We start from the raw sequence: 12,799 nt of genomic DNA, 5'->3' as shown, positions 1-12,799 counted from the left end.
ACAATTCCGATAGAGGTGCTCATAGTTCAGGAGAAGCTGTACAAGGCCTTCGGTATATTTGGGCTTTAGCAAAAAGGCACAGTAACTATTTAGAGGCATTAATAGTAAGCAAATTACTAGGGCTGTAAAAAGATCTCAGTCTGTTCTGTCTTCACTGCAATTTAAAAGGTTAAAACATTTTTCCATATAACTTATCCGTATTCTTGTCAGTTGTCATTTACTGTACATTTTGAAAGGTTATGTGACTTTGGTTCAGTAACTGATTGGTCTGTTATGAATATTATTTAGCCTCAGTGGCAGAGGAATACAATGTGTTTGTATCTGGAAAGCAGAAGAAGATAAATTTTGTTTGGAAAGGAATGGGAGAGAGTGAAACCTCTGTAGACTTCTCAGCTACCTTTCCATTCATTGTGACTCAGATACTAAGTAGAGTCTTAAATTTATTTTGAAATCATAGGATATTTATGTGTTAGTCTCAGATTGCTCTTTGCTATGATTTCAGTAAAAACAACATTTGTTTTTTCAAGTTTGCTGGAAAAAAATATAAAGCTCTTTATTTAGCTATTTTTGTGAAAAATGAATGCTTGTATACACAGATAATTTGCTTTCCAGCAAGCTCTTTTATCATTTTATTGGACACTTCATTTGGTCTGTTGCCATAGCAGTGATTCCTATTTGTAAGAGGAAACATCTGGCTTCTTAAACTTGGACAAACAGTTGAATAATTGAAGTTACAGCTGTGTATCTTTTTGTCCAGTCTGAAGGGGTCTCTCTTCAATGGTGTCATCTTTGACATCCTGTAGGCTTACATTAGCCTTTCGTCAGAATCTGTCAAGTGCCTTGGTCCTGTGAGGAGCATGGAAACATGAGTCCTGAAGGTGTCTCCAGCAAACTTACACATACCATGTTTATCCAGGTACTTGTAAACGGTACTGTGAATCTTAGAACAGGGTTTCTCTTTTGTTCTTTTTCAGTATACTACTCCACAGATAAATCTTTTATCTTAAATCTTTTATCTTTCATTAATCTTTTAGCTTTTGAAGCTTGCAGTGTTGTGTATACATCGTTCACGTCTTTTAGGTATTCAGTATAACTTTCTGCGCTGATCGCAGTCTTAGGACTCTTAAACTGTTTTAATGTATTTTAGCCTTCAGCTACTTTATCATAGGTTCTTTTTCTCAATTTTGTGAAGCAGCTGAGCTGCACATAACGTGGAACTTAAAAGAAACAGTCTGCTAGAAATTGAAATGTTCTCCTGGAGATGTGAAGTTTTATCTGTACAGCTTCAGTTTCTAAGCAGTTAAGTTCTGGTGTTCATTGGAGAAAGTTTTAATGGAAAGGCACATCTTAAAATCGGTCTTTTTTTTTTTCTCTTTGGGTTTTTCATCATTTAAGAATGTGAGAACACTTCAGCTTATATAAAATGGTTCTACAGCATATGCTATCAGTTGTTTGAATGGGTTTATTTTCCGACATGAACAGACTTTCATATTTCTACCTAAGTGCAAAACATGATCATCTATTCAGGAGAATGGCTCTGGATGCCACTCAGTAATTTATTAACCTTTCAGTGCTGCATAGTTGCTCAGGAACTGATGTGTTAATGGCAGAATGCTTGGAATAGTGAGGGAGGTAAGTCTTCCACCATCAATGCTCTCTGGTCTTAAAGTTTGCTGCAAACTACACTATTTCTTTTTGTAAAATACGTCTTCAGGGTAGAGTTATTCAAAAAGTGTTAACTTTCATAACTGGCAAGAATATGAAGCTATTAAATTACAGCTTTTGTTTCTTTGTTTTAAAATCTTTTGCCTTCTCAAACTCAGTTAAGCCTCTGATACATAGGAGGAGATTTTTGCTAAATTGCATGCATACTCTTAAAAGCAACAGAAGTTATTTACTTAGAGGTAAAATAGCACTTCTTGTATACATCCTTAAAAATAATGATAACTATAGATGAATACAGAAATTACCTGAAGTGGATAAAAATCCATGTATATAAGTATGCTTCTTGACAGCATTAGGTATTGTATTAACAAAGGGCTGTGCAGAATAAAACTTTCAGTTCTGAAATGTGGTGTTTAGGGCACCATATTTATTTATGTTAACACTGTTAAGAAAAACTAATTCATAGAAGGGAGACAAGTGTTCACATAGCTTAAGTGTGTGTATTTGCTAGGAATTTGTTTCCCCCATGTGTACTCGGATTAGAAGGTAACAGTACTTAGAGCATTTTTTATCAAAAGTTTCTTGCTTAGTTCATGCTGGGGAATACCCACAGTGTATGTGTATATGTGTGTGTATGTATACACATACATACACACACATATACACATACATACACACACATATATCCATATATATGTTATGAAAGCCAACACAGTCTGCTGTTGATGTTGAGAGCGTGATTTGTTTCATATTGTAAACAGTACTCTAATACATAATGTGTGTGTGTGTGTGTATAATCCCATATTGTTAACTATCTTCAGTGACCACACCTGTAAAGGGATTGTTCTGTAAATCCAATAAAACATTTCAATATTTTAGTGGTTTTCTAGTGTTATTGCTGAATATGAAAAGGCAGTTATTAAATAGGGATGCTGTTCTCTTGCTTTGAGCCACATGTGCCTGCTTATTCTTTTGTCATTTAATCCAGCATTATAATTAGTTGGTGGCAAACTTTGTTCAAAGTATATCCTTTAAAAGTCTTATGGAAATATTCCTTAAATGACTACACAAATCAGCTTTTCTTTCTTTCTTTTTCTCTTTCTTTCTTTCTTCTTTTTTTTCTTCCTCTTAATTTATTTTACTAGACTAATGAAAATGACCTGAGGAAGTTTTTTGCTCAGTATGGCTGTGTGAGAGAGGTGAAGATAGTAAATGACAGAGCTGGAATATCAAAGGGGTTGGTATAGTAGAGTAAGCATGCTCTGTGTATTGAAAATATAACAGAAAGTTGCCTGACTACATTTTTCATACTGACTACAAATTTTCATAGCTCAGAACCTTATTAATACATGTAATTGGTGGCCCCAAATGTTCCATGTGTGCACAAATCTGCTTGTGTTCTCTAATATCAGAATATAAATGGCTTTGTGACTTGCATAACTCTAAAACCCTGTGGTCATTTTATTATAAGATGAAGCTGTGTATAACAAGACAGAAAAATCATGATCCTTTCCGTTGTTTTTTTAGTAATAATTTAATTAAATTACCCTTCTTTGGATTATCTGTTAAAAATACATAATTTCTATTGCTGAGTGCCAGTGTGGAAAGGAACCTGAGGATAGAGGAAGAGGTGAGATGTACCTCATTATGCTGGAGTACAGCACAAGAACGAGGATTATTTTGTGAAGATTTTTCAAACAAGAACACAGGACAAATCTGAGAATGAATTATGACTGCAGAAAAGGGAACTAAGACTAGAAGTCAGTAAAGAGAAAAATGCCAAAGAATAAATACAGAGAACAATTCAGACAGGGCAGTAAAGTACTTGTTTAAACACTTTGGTCTATGGTTTTAAAAATGTTTCCAAATTTGGTTAGAGAAAGCAATCTAGCAAAAGCTCGTGGATTTTACAGTATGGCTGGTCAGAACCTCTATACTCACATAAGCATAGAAATGCTCAGAAAGTTTGGTATTTTGTATTGGAAGTTCTAATATGCTGGCTGGAATAACAGAGGCCTTCTCAGTATTTTCTGAAGTCTGAACTTGGGAAATGTTAGTAGGAGTTCTTTATAGAAAGCCTGTTTCATTTGTTGCAGCAGTTAAGAGATGTGGTGAAAGATATTATGTCGTGAAATGTGAGAATACTTCATCCTCAAGTGCACCACAAAACTTGTTTAATGTTAGTCATGTCAAGACTGACAGAATAATTCACAGGTAAACACCATCTGTGCATTGCTGATTTATCTGAGAACTCTATTTAATGTACTGGGCAGTGACTATGGAAGTGTGGAGCATTCACAGTTGTCACTGCCATTGATGGGAACTATGCTATGAAATACTGTATAATAATAATAAAAAAAAATTCCAAGATGTCTCATCTTGGGTACTCATAACAAGTGAGAGCTTCAAATCAAAATCTCGTTGTTAGAAAAAGAAGGAACTAAAGACATGCACTGTTTTAGGTTTTGCCTGGCTGTTTAGATGAGCTCATTCACTGCACGTAAACAATAACATATGACCATCTACTTAAACATATTAGAAAGACTAGAACAAGGATTATTATATTAACAAATGAAGATTACGGTTGGTACTGCAGTCTCATTTCTACATGGCTGATTTTTTTCTAGTAATTTACTTCCTAATGGTATTTCTACTGGATGTAAATTATTGATGTGGAATGTATGAAAATACGAACTTCAGAGACATAGCTGTCTTTTTGTTTAGGTATGGCTTCATTACTTTTGAAACTCAGGAAGATGCACAGAAGATACTACAAGAGGTAAGTAATACTTCCCATTATGATTCTCTCTTAAATAATTAGTTTCACATTAGTCTTTTCAGTTGGCTACTGTGGATTTGTAGATCTGTTAAGATTGGTCACTATGTCTTTATACCAATATCTTGTGGAACCAGGGAAAGGAGCTGCCACTTCCTAGTAGAACGTTTTACTTTGACATAGTGTTTACTTATTCTACATTTGCTCCATAAGGACTGTTTTTCTAACGCATTCTGATTACTCTTTCTCCTTCACAATTGCTTTCTCTTGCTTTACTGGAAAATCCATTGCTGTCAAAATCTTGTGGAGAGTTAGGAAAGACAACTGCTTTCTTTTATTCTGGCATATTTGTCAGATTGTCAGAGCTGACGTAACTCTTTTCAGAAATAATTAAATTCACTTGAAGTCTTAAATGGTAGGTTTATTTTATGTCACATAATGGTTGCTTCTCTATTTAGCAGCATTACTATTTTGATATTCCCTCTAGAACCTCCCTTGAGACTGGGTTAACTGTTCAGCTGGATATTAGCTCTTCACTTCTTACTTCTTAAACATGTGTTCCATTTTCTGGATGGAATATATTGGATAGGTCAGTTGGTTGGTATCCACACCTGTGAACATACTGAGAGATATGAAGCCTTGGATACTACTTACTTTTCTTCCTCTCCCTGCATAATGTCCTCTACCAAATGCAAAAATTAAAATATTAAAATACTTGGGCTTTGTTGAAAATTAATGTGCTCAAATTCAAAATAAAAGTTGGGACATTTTAAAAGAAATCTTTTGGGGTATTTTCAAAAAACACGGTCATGTGAAGACAAAAGAGTACACAGAGAGGAACACCTTTGGTTTTTTTTCCCCAGTTTTTATTGTTTTCTTTCTCTGAACTAGAACTCCAAGGGTACTTACTACCACCGTGAAAATGGTTTAGGATTTTTGCCTGTAACTGAAAGGCTATCCCAGTGAAGTCTTAGTGGTGTTTCACTGAATGAGACTAATAGCTTTTTGTCTGCAGGAAGAACTTTAATGTAGATATCCTACAATATCCTACAATAACATCACCTTTTTCGCTTCTGCATCCCACTGTTATTAATCTTAAGATCAATTAGGATATCTCTTTTTTTTTTTTTTTTAGACATCTTTAGTGGAGTTTCCAAACTTTAATAATTTATTACGATTTAAATGAACGATCTTTTATTTTATACTATTGGATTTCTTTGCATTTATATGGCGCTCTGATAGTCGTTTGCATTTATTTTTGCATCCTACTTCAGAAATTTCTTTTTCTGTTTTGCAGTCTTTGAGTGTATTAAATTGAATTAGTCTGAAAAACAGACCGTGAGGAGTTTCACTGAAATCCTTTTTCTAGTCATATTTTATGGCATCTAAATACTACCTCTTCCCATCTTTCTGTATTCATTTTTTCGTCATCACATCTTTTCCTGTTAATTAAATTTTCTTTAGCATTGCATGTAACTTTTCATGTATTAAACACTCTGAAGATATTTGCACAGATTAAATATTTCTCTTAACTGAGGAAGTCATACATAAAAAAACAGCCTAAATTGTGACAGATCACATCGATGAAATAAATTGCATTGGGAAGGTTCATCTTCTGTTGTATGTGGTAGATTGCAGTTTGACTGAAACTTGCATCAATTTTCAAGGAGTTGCTCAATGGTTAATAGGCTAGGTAGGTATGTTTGCAATAGGTAATACTTTTTTATGAACACCAAAATTAAGAAAAAAAAAGTTTTGCCTTATTCCTAACTTTTAAGCCTTTATGTGGGACTTTGTATTATGCATAGGTGTTCAGTTATTTCACTAAGTAGGGCTCAAATGAAGACAATATTTTCATTAATTAACTGTTGTCCATCTGTTGGATGTAATTTCTATTTCTGCCTATAATCTTTAAGAAGTAAACTATTACCTCTTTACTGGAAAAATTACAGCTTTGACACTGAAAAATTTGCACTGTCGTGTGGTGGTTTAGGAATTGTATAGCTATTGGGAAAAAAGCAGCTTTATTTGTCTGTACCTAGCACTTTATTTTAGTTCTTCTGCTATACTTTAGCCTTACTAGGATATCAGTTTTGATTTGCTTTTATGTTCTGTTGCCCAGGATATAAGGAAGTTTTCAGACAACCTCATATAAAATAAAAGCATGTTTATGTTCTGGGCTTATTACCTAGGATTAATTACTGCTGTCATCTTTTGTAAAATACATCATGATCACGAAAAAAATGAAATTTAATATCGGTATTTGCATATATATATGCATATATATTGTATGAGGAGAAGGTATCTGTTACTCAAGAGGCTCCGTGAGGAGTAAGTAATATTAGAAATTACTAATAATTGCTTTTGTGTATGTGAAGTATAAGGATAAGATAAAAAAGGATCTAGTGTAGTTCTTGTTTTATAGAGAGGCACTGTAAATAAAAAGCAGTGGAGGGTGAAACCCTAAGTAGCTTGCCTGCCTCTTATTTTTGATTCTTGGGTCCTTAGATTTATGTAGAAAACAAAAATACTGAATGCCTTTTTTTTTTTTTCTTTAATTCTAGGCTAAAAAGCTTAGTTATAAGGATAAGAAGTTGAATATTGGTCCAGCAGTAAGAAAACAACAAATACGGATTCCTCGTATGTATTTTCACTTGCCTTTCTCTGTTATGTGTGTGTCACTAGTCATTTTAGTTTCTAACCAAGATGTGCCTGGTCATGCATTGCATTAATGCTGTGGACAGAACAGACTCAGAGTAGTTAGCACTGGAAGTAAGTAGATGCTAGTGGAAATGTCCAGATTTGGAGTGTCTAGGATTGATAATCTTGAATTATTTTATCTCTTAATGTATTACTGGCTTGGAAAAGATTATCTATGTAGGGACAAGCTGAATGGAAATTTTTATCTCAATTGCCAGACACAACCTCAGGTCTAAACACTTAAAAGAAGGAATCTGTCCTCACAGATTATACAGCACAAAGCAGGTTTTGCTGGCTCACTGATAGGGTTGTCACTAATCATTTATTTATATTAGCAAAATCCATCAGAACCGTTGCACTTTGCTTTCTTCAGCAGACACCATATAGAGTGGGTGGTTTCGGTCTCCATTCAGTTATGGCATTTCTCTGCTGTGAAATAAAGACCTAGATGCTAGAGTTTCCTACTCTGACAAAGAACTATCTAGGCCAAACACTTGCATAAGAGGACTGTTGATGAGCCACCTTTGTCAGATAACTAGTCTTTATCTTGGGCAAGTATGCTGTTAAGATGTTCTTCTGGGGGAGACCTTTCCATTGTACTGACTTCCTTCTAGAGAAGATGCCCTCCCCTTCTGCCAAGGACAGTTTTATTTCCATAATACATCAAAAAGGTTAAATCATAGCATTTAAGATGAGATCTGATTTTTTTTTTGTATAGCCAGACATGCTATTTTGTTATTCCTCAGTAAAAGCTGTGTATCAGAGATGTAAAATACTTTACTTTAGGAATGCAGCAGCAAATTAAGTATACTTTTCTTCCATTTGAGAACAATAGTCAGAAGAATTTCAGTTGAATTCTAAAGTTTTCTTTATTTTTTATTGTCATTTTATTGATGAGAAACAGTTCATAAGTGCATTAGCACTGTTGTTGCATGCATACTTTCACTCAAGACAGGAAATTTCTTCTCCCTCCGTATGCATAGGTATGCCCTTCTCCCTTTTAAACTTGTAGGGTAGCATTTGCCCAGGGGAAATGGAATTCTTTATTCCAACTGCATAGTTTCTTTGCTTCAGAAATTATTCTGCATGGTCTTTGCTCAGCCATTGTTGAGGGTTTACATTTGTTTATATTTTTTTATTGTTGGTGGAGGGGTTTTTGTTTGTTTTTGTTGTGCTTTGTTTTCCTTTTAATCTTTGACTTGGACTTCATCACTTGCATTGCCAGACTTCTGTTGCTTCCTTCTCCTGACTCTTGTGCTCAATGTGTCTAGATTCAAAGTGTGGTACAAGATGATATTGTCATCTGGATATATATCCTGGTATTCTATTTCAGTTTTTCTGCTCTCATGTTCAGCCCACTAACCTTAGTCGTTAGGATAGTTTGCTCATTTGGAGGCTTGTGCAAGTCTAAACTTGCAGTCACTGTAGGGCTGCAGCTGTATTGTATTCAGCAGAATTGAAGACATCATTCCTTTGGTAGTCTCATTTATCATTGTCTTTTCCAGCCCAACTAATCCAGTGTTATGGATCTCTTAAACTACAATTTAAGGCAGTAGGAATAAAAGAAAAGCAATCTTCTTTCTTACGTATATTATCTTAGGTATATATATATTTACTGTCTCTTCCAGAATTGGGTAAAAATCAGGGTTCAAAATTCAAGTACTGCTGTACATCACATTCTAGTTGTGTTGAGTAACTGATACGCATGTATCTGTATTCTGCAGCCCTTCCAAATTACCTCTGGCATCATCCTGTGATTCTCTTAGAGGGAGTTGAGGTGACACTAGGCACACACAGTCCCATGTTCATTCTTTTGCGTGTTTTGATTCTTTGAAGATCAGAAATGATCTTCCTTCCTTTTTTATGACCTTCACACTAAAAAAAAAAAAATAAATAAATTACTGTTAACTCACTTTCAGGTTCTACTGTAATACCAGAATCTGGTACGATGTACTTGACTACTTCAAGTGGATATCCTTATATTTACCATAATGGAGTGGCTTATTTTCACACTCCTGAAGTTGCTTCTGTTCCACAGCCATGGCCAGTAAGTAACAGATTTTTGTATACATGCTTTTCTATGGACAAGGATGAGTGCAGCATTTCTAATTCCCTCCTGCTTCTGGTTTCTCCAGCTATGCCTTATGTTTGATATTTAAATGTTTTTTGTTTGTTTGTTTGTTTGTTTACTAATATTGAGGAGCTCTCAGTGCTTATGACCCCTGATTGGCTTCATTTATTATTCTGCTGTGGGTGAGGTGCTTATGGCTGCAATAGCTGCTATGTTGAGGGTGAAAGGAGAACTTATTGCTAGATGAACAAAGTAATTATATTGTCAGTACTATGGCAGGAGTACTGCTTCTTATAGGAGGAAGAATGTAGCAGATTAATTGTTTGACTTTAGTGGGTTTGGTGCGGTTGGCCCCCTTTATTTTGCTGGTGTTTCCCTGATCCTTGACTGGTCCCCCACAATAAACAGATTTCCAGCTGGTTTAGTTCCTTGAACTGTCTCACTGCCAAATCATACAAGTGCTGGGGCTGGCGCAAGGAAGGGAATTGGAAAAGGGAAGGTAACATCTGGGGCTGTGGAGAGGATAGGAATACATCAGTGAGAACTTAGATTGGCCGTATTGCTTCATTTATTGTGTAGACCCTCAGGAAGCACCGGTCTTGAAGAACCTAAATGAAAGTTAAAACCTGGTAAATGCATTTTCAAAAGGGAGGGGAAATGGTTCAGCATATAGTGTTTAAGATAAATTAAAGGAGGGACAATTTATGAAATTGCCGCATTGACTTGTAACTTTTTTGTCTTTAAGTCACGCTCTGTTTCCAGCTCACCTATGATGGTAGCTCAACCAGTTTATCAGCCTCCTACTTATCATTATCAGGTATCTGTTTGAAAATTACTTTCAGAGCGTTGGTACTCCCTCCAGACATGCAATTTTTGTTTGCAATGCTGTCCCAGTTCTGTTTATTCTTAAAAAATAGAAAGACTGTTCAAAATAGCTGTTTAAAGTGGATTTTAACTTCATCGAAGATTTTTCACTAGTGATTTTTTCATAGTGATTTTTCACAAGTATACGATTTCTACCTACCTGTCTAATTATATGGAAATTGAATAAATTCTTTTTTTTTCTTTGTTGCTAGACAGCTGTCTTAGTACCATTCTTTTTTTTTTTTTTTTTTTTTTTTTAATCATTCTAAGCCAAACTTCTGCTCAGGGCAGTGTTGGTTAGGCCAGGTGTCTCAGGAACTTGTCCAGCTGAATTTTTAAGATCTCCAGTGGAGATTCTACAACCTCTCTGGACGGATTCTTCCAATACTTGATCCTTCTCCTAGTAAAAGATTTTTTTTTCTTTGATTTTGTTTTTATTTATTTTCCTCCTTGTGTCTGAGTAGAATGTTCAAGTTCAGCGTTTGTCCGTTAACTCTTGTGCTCTGAACACCTCTGATGAGTCTGGCTTGGTCATATTAATGCCCTCCCATTAGGTAGTTGCAGCCCGTGATAGCTATACCCTCCCACCTTCATCCTTCTTGAAGCTGAAGAAACCCACTTCTGTCAGTATCCTGGTATGTCTGTTCTTCAGTTCCCTAACTGTCTTGGAGGCCCACTGCTGAACTTCTGCAGCATGCTTCATGTGTATTGGAAAGTTAACTGCATTTTGTACATTTTCTTACTTAGCCACATTTTAGAGATGCTTCGTTATTTTAGAAGCAATGAAATGCCCAGCTCAGAGGCTGAATGGAAGTAGACGAAATTATGTTCTTAAATTATTTGGGGGTTTATGAAAATAACTAGTTCTTAATTAAGATTTGAATGAGGATTTTGGATGGTTTTGAATCTAGTATGTTGGGAAGGTGTATCTCTGTGCGTATGTTCTTGATTATGTAAGTAATATCTTCTGCCTGTTTGAGTTTAGGCACCAACACAGTGTCTTCCAGGTCAGTGGCAGTGGTCTGTTCCACAGGTAAATACAGTTCACAGTTGAAGCATTTTACCATTAGCTTACATCTAGTTTAAAGAAAGGATGTGGTCGTCCATTTTTTTCTGTACTTTTTTTCTTCAAATCAAATGCTAAAATGAAATTTCCCACTATTTAGAATGTTGGTGAAATAAATAGCTATATTTTATTAATGCATCTGCAACATTTCTGGTACAATAGAAGGCATAAAATAGCATTTACTGAAACATGAAGAAAAAACTTCTTGTAAAGAGATCATGTTCTGCTTCCCCTCTTCTTCCAAAGAAGTTTGTGTTAAATTATCAACAAGGTTTTTTTGTATAACATTTTTGCAAATTATAACTGTACAATGTGTGATTTTGGGAGTGTCAGTTTTAGAAAGTTCTGGAATTCTCTAACAATGATCTCTAAAATGTCAATGAAATTTGAAAAATCTTTTAAAGGGATTTAAGGACATCTTTGTTTTATCCTGCTATCTGACTTGCCTAACGGCTTCCCCTGTCAGATTGTTTCTTTAGGTTTCTTAGATTCTTTCTTAGTGAAGATGAATTTGGCACTTTGATTCAAAGCTTTAACTTTGTTTATATGTAGCAAATGTAGCAAAGATGACTGTAAAATAAGCTTTGCTATTTATAGCGTATAAATCATGTCAATTTATGGTAGTAATGTGCTTTATTTCAGTCTCCTGCTTCTTCACCTTCGTTTTTTTATGCGCACCCTTCTGAAGTCATTTATCAGCCAGTAGGGATTGCCCAGGAAGGTGGTTGCGTACCTCCTCCTTTCCTTCTAGTGGAAGCTGCAGTTCCAGAGGTATTTTCATGATCACTTTTATTCTCAATCGAAGCATTCATCTGCAATTGAAAAACACATTTAGTTTAAGCACAGGTAGTTCCATGCACTTACGTCAACAGTTTGATGTACTTTCCCCTAAATCCATACTGTTGCAGAGTTAATTTATTTTTAGTTGTCTTCAGATTAGAATATCTCTTCCAATTTTCTAGGAGGAAATTTTTTTTTTGCTTCTGTATCAGTAGCAATTCTAATTTTTGAGAGATTTTTAACGTACAATAAGGCTATTTCTTTATGATTGGGTATGAAAAATGACAGTAATAGACTAAAAAAAAACTATTAACATTTGAAAAAGTGTTATGATTAATTGGTACTCTTCCTCTTTGTTAATTCATCTTCCTTAACAGAGATGTCAGAATAAATGGTAAATTAGCTCAGTAATAAAGTATTTTTACAAAAGTTGGAGATAATTGTATTGCTACAAGAGATGATTACCAAAACTGATAATCCAAATATCTTTAGTGAAAAATCCTGACACACGTAAATAATACCACTACAGCCGCCTTCTTGAATAATACAAAACATGTGTTGCTTTTTTTTTTTCTCCTTTTATAAAACACATAAATCTCAGTATTTATTGTATAATATTTAAACACTGTTCCAGTTAGAGCTGAGTGAAGCTCTGTACTACAAAAGTGTGCTATTTCAGTAAAAGAAAATGCTTTCTGGCACTAATCTAAATAAGGTAGATTAAAGATATGATAGTGATCTAAACAAACTAAATTAGCCAAACTTTGATACATTAGGAATAACATGTTTAAATAGTGATATTTGTGTTTGTAAAAAGTTTAGTAGATGTTTTTATATATAAATAGTATATATTACTCAACAGTTTGAAGTTACAAGG

The 12,799-nt window shown here is 34.7% G+C and overlaps 1 protein-coding gene across 5 annotated transcripts in view; it reads left to right on the top strand.

Annotated features, from left to right (window-relative positions):
- Window positions 1–12,799, top strand: part of BOLL (boule homolog, RNA binding protein) — a 42,283-nt gene that overhangs the window by 16,432 nt on the left and 13,052 nt on the right. For 3 of the 5 annotated variants that reach the window (XM_068686621.1, XM_068686623.1, XM_068686625.1), the window contains 7 exons: window positions 2,811–2,902; window positions 4,390–4,444; window positions 7,006–7,081; window positions 9,061–9,188; window positions 9,958–10,029; window positions 11,062–11,109; window positions 11,785–11,913. In XM_068686621.1, the coding sequence (XP_068542722.1) occupies window positions 2,811–2,902; window positions 4,390–4,444; window positions 7,006–7,081; window positions 9,061–9,188; window positions 9,958–10,029; window positions 11,062–11,109; window positions 11,785–11,913 (600 nt within the window). The remainder of the gene's footprint in view (window positions 1–2,810; window positions 2,903–4,389; window positions 4,445–7,005; window positions 7,082–9,060; window positions 9,189–9,957; window positions 10,030–11,061; window positions 11,110–11,784; window positions 11,914–12,799) is intronic. The other 2 variants (XM_068686622.1, XM_068686624.1) reach the window with 1 other exon arrangement.

This window comes from Anas acuta, chromosome 6 (genome assembly GCF_963932015.1).
Source record: "Anas acuta chromosome 6, bAnaAcu1.1, whole genome shotgun sequence".
Lineage (NCBI taxonomy): Eukaryota > Metazoa > Chordata > Aves > Anseriformes > Anatidae > Anas > Anas acuta.
This window is presented reverse-complemented; position numbering and strand designations above follow the sequence as displayed.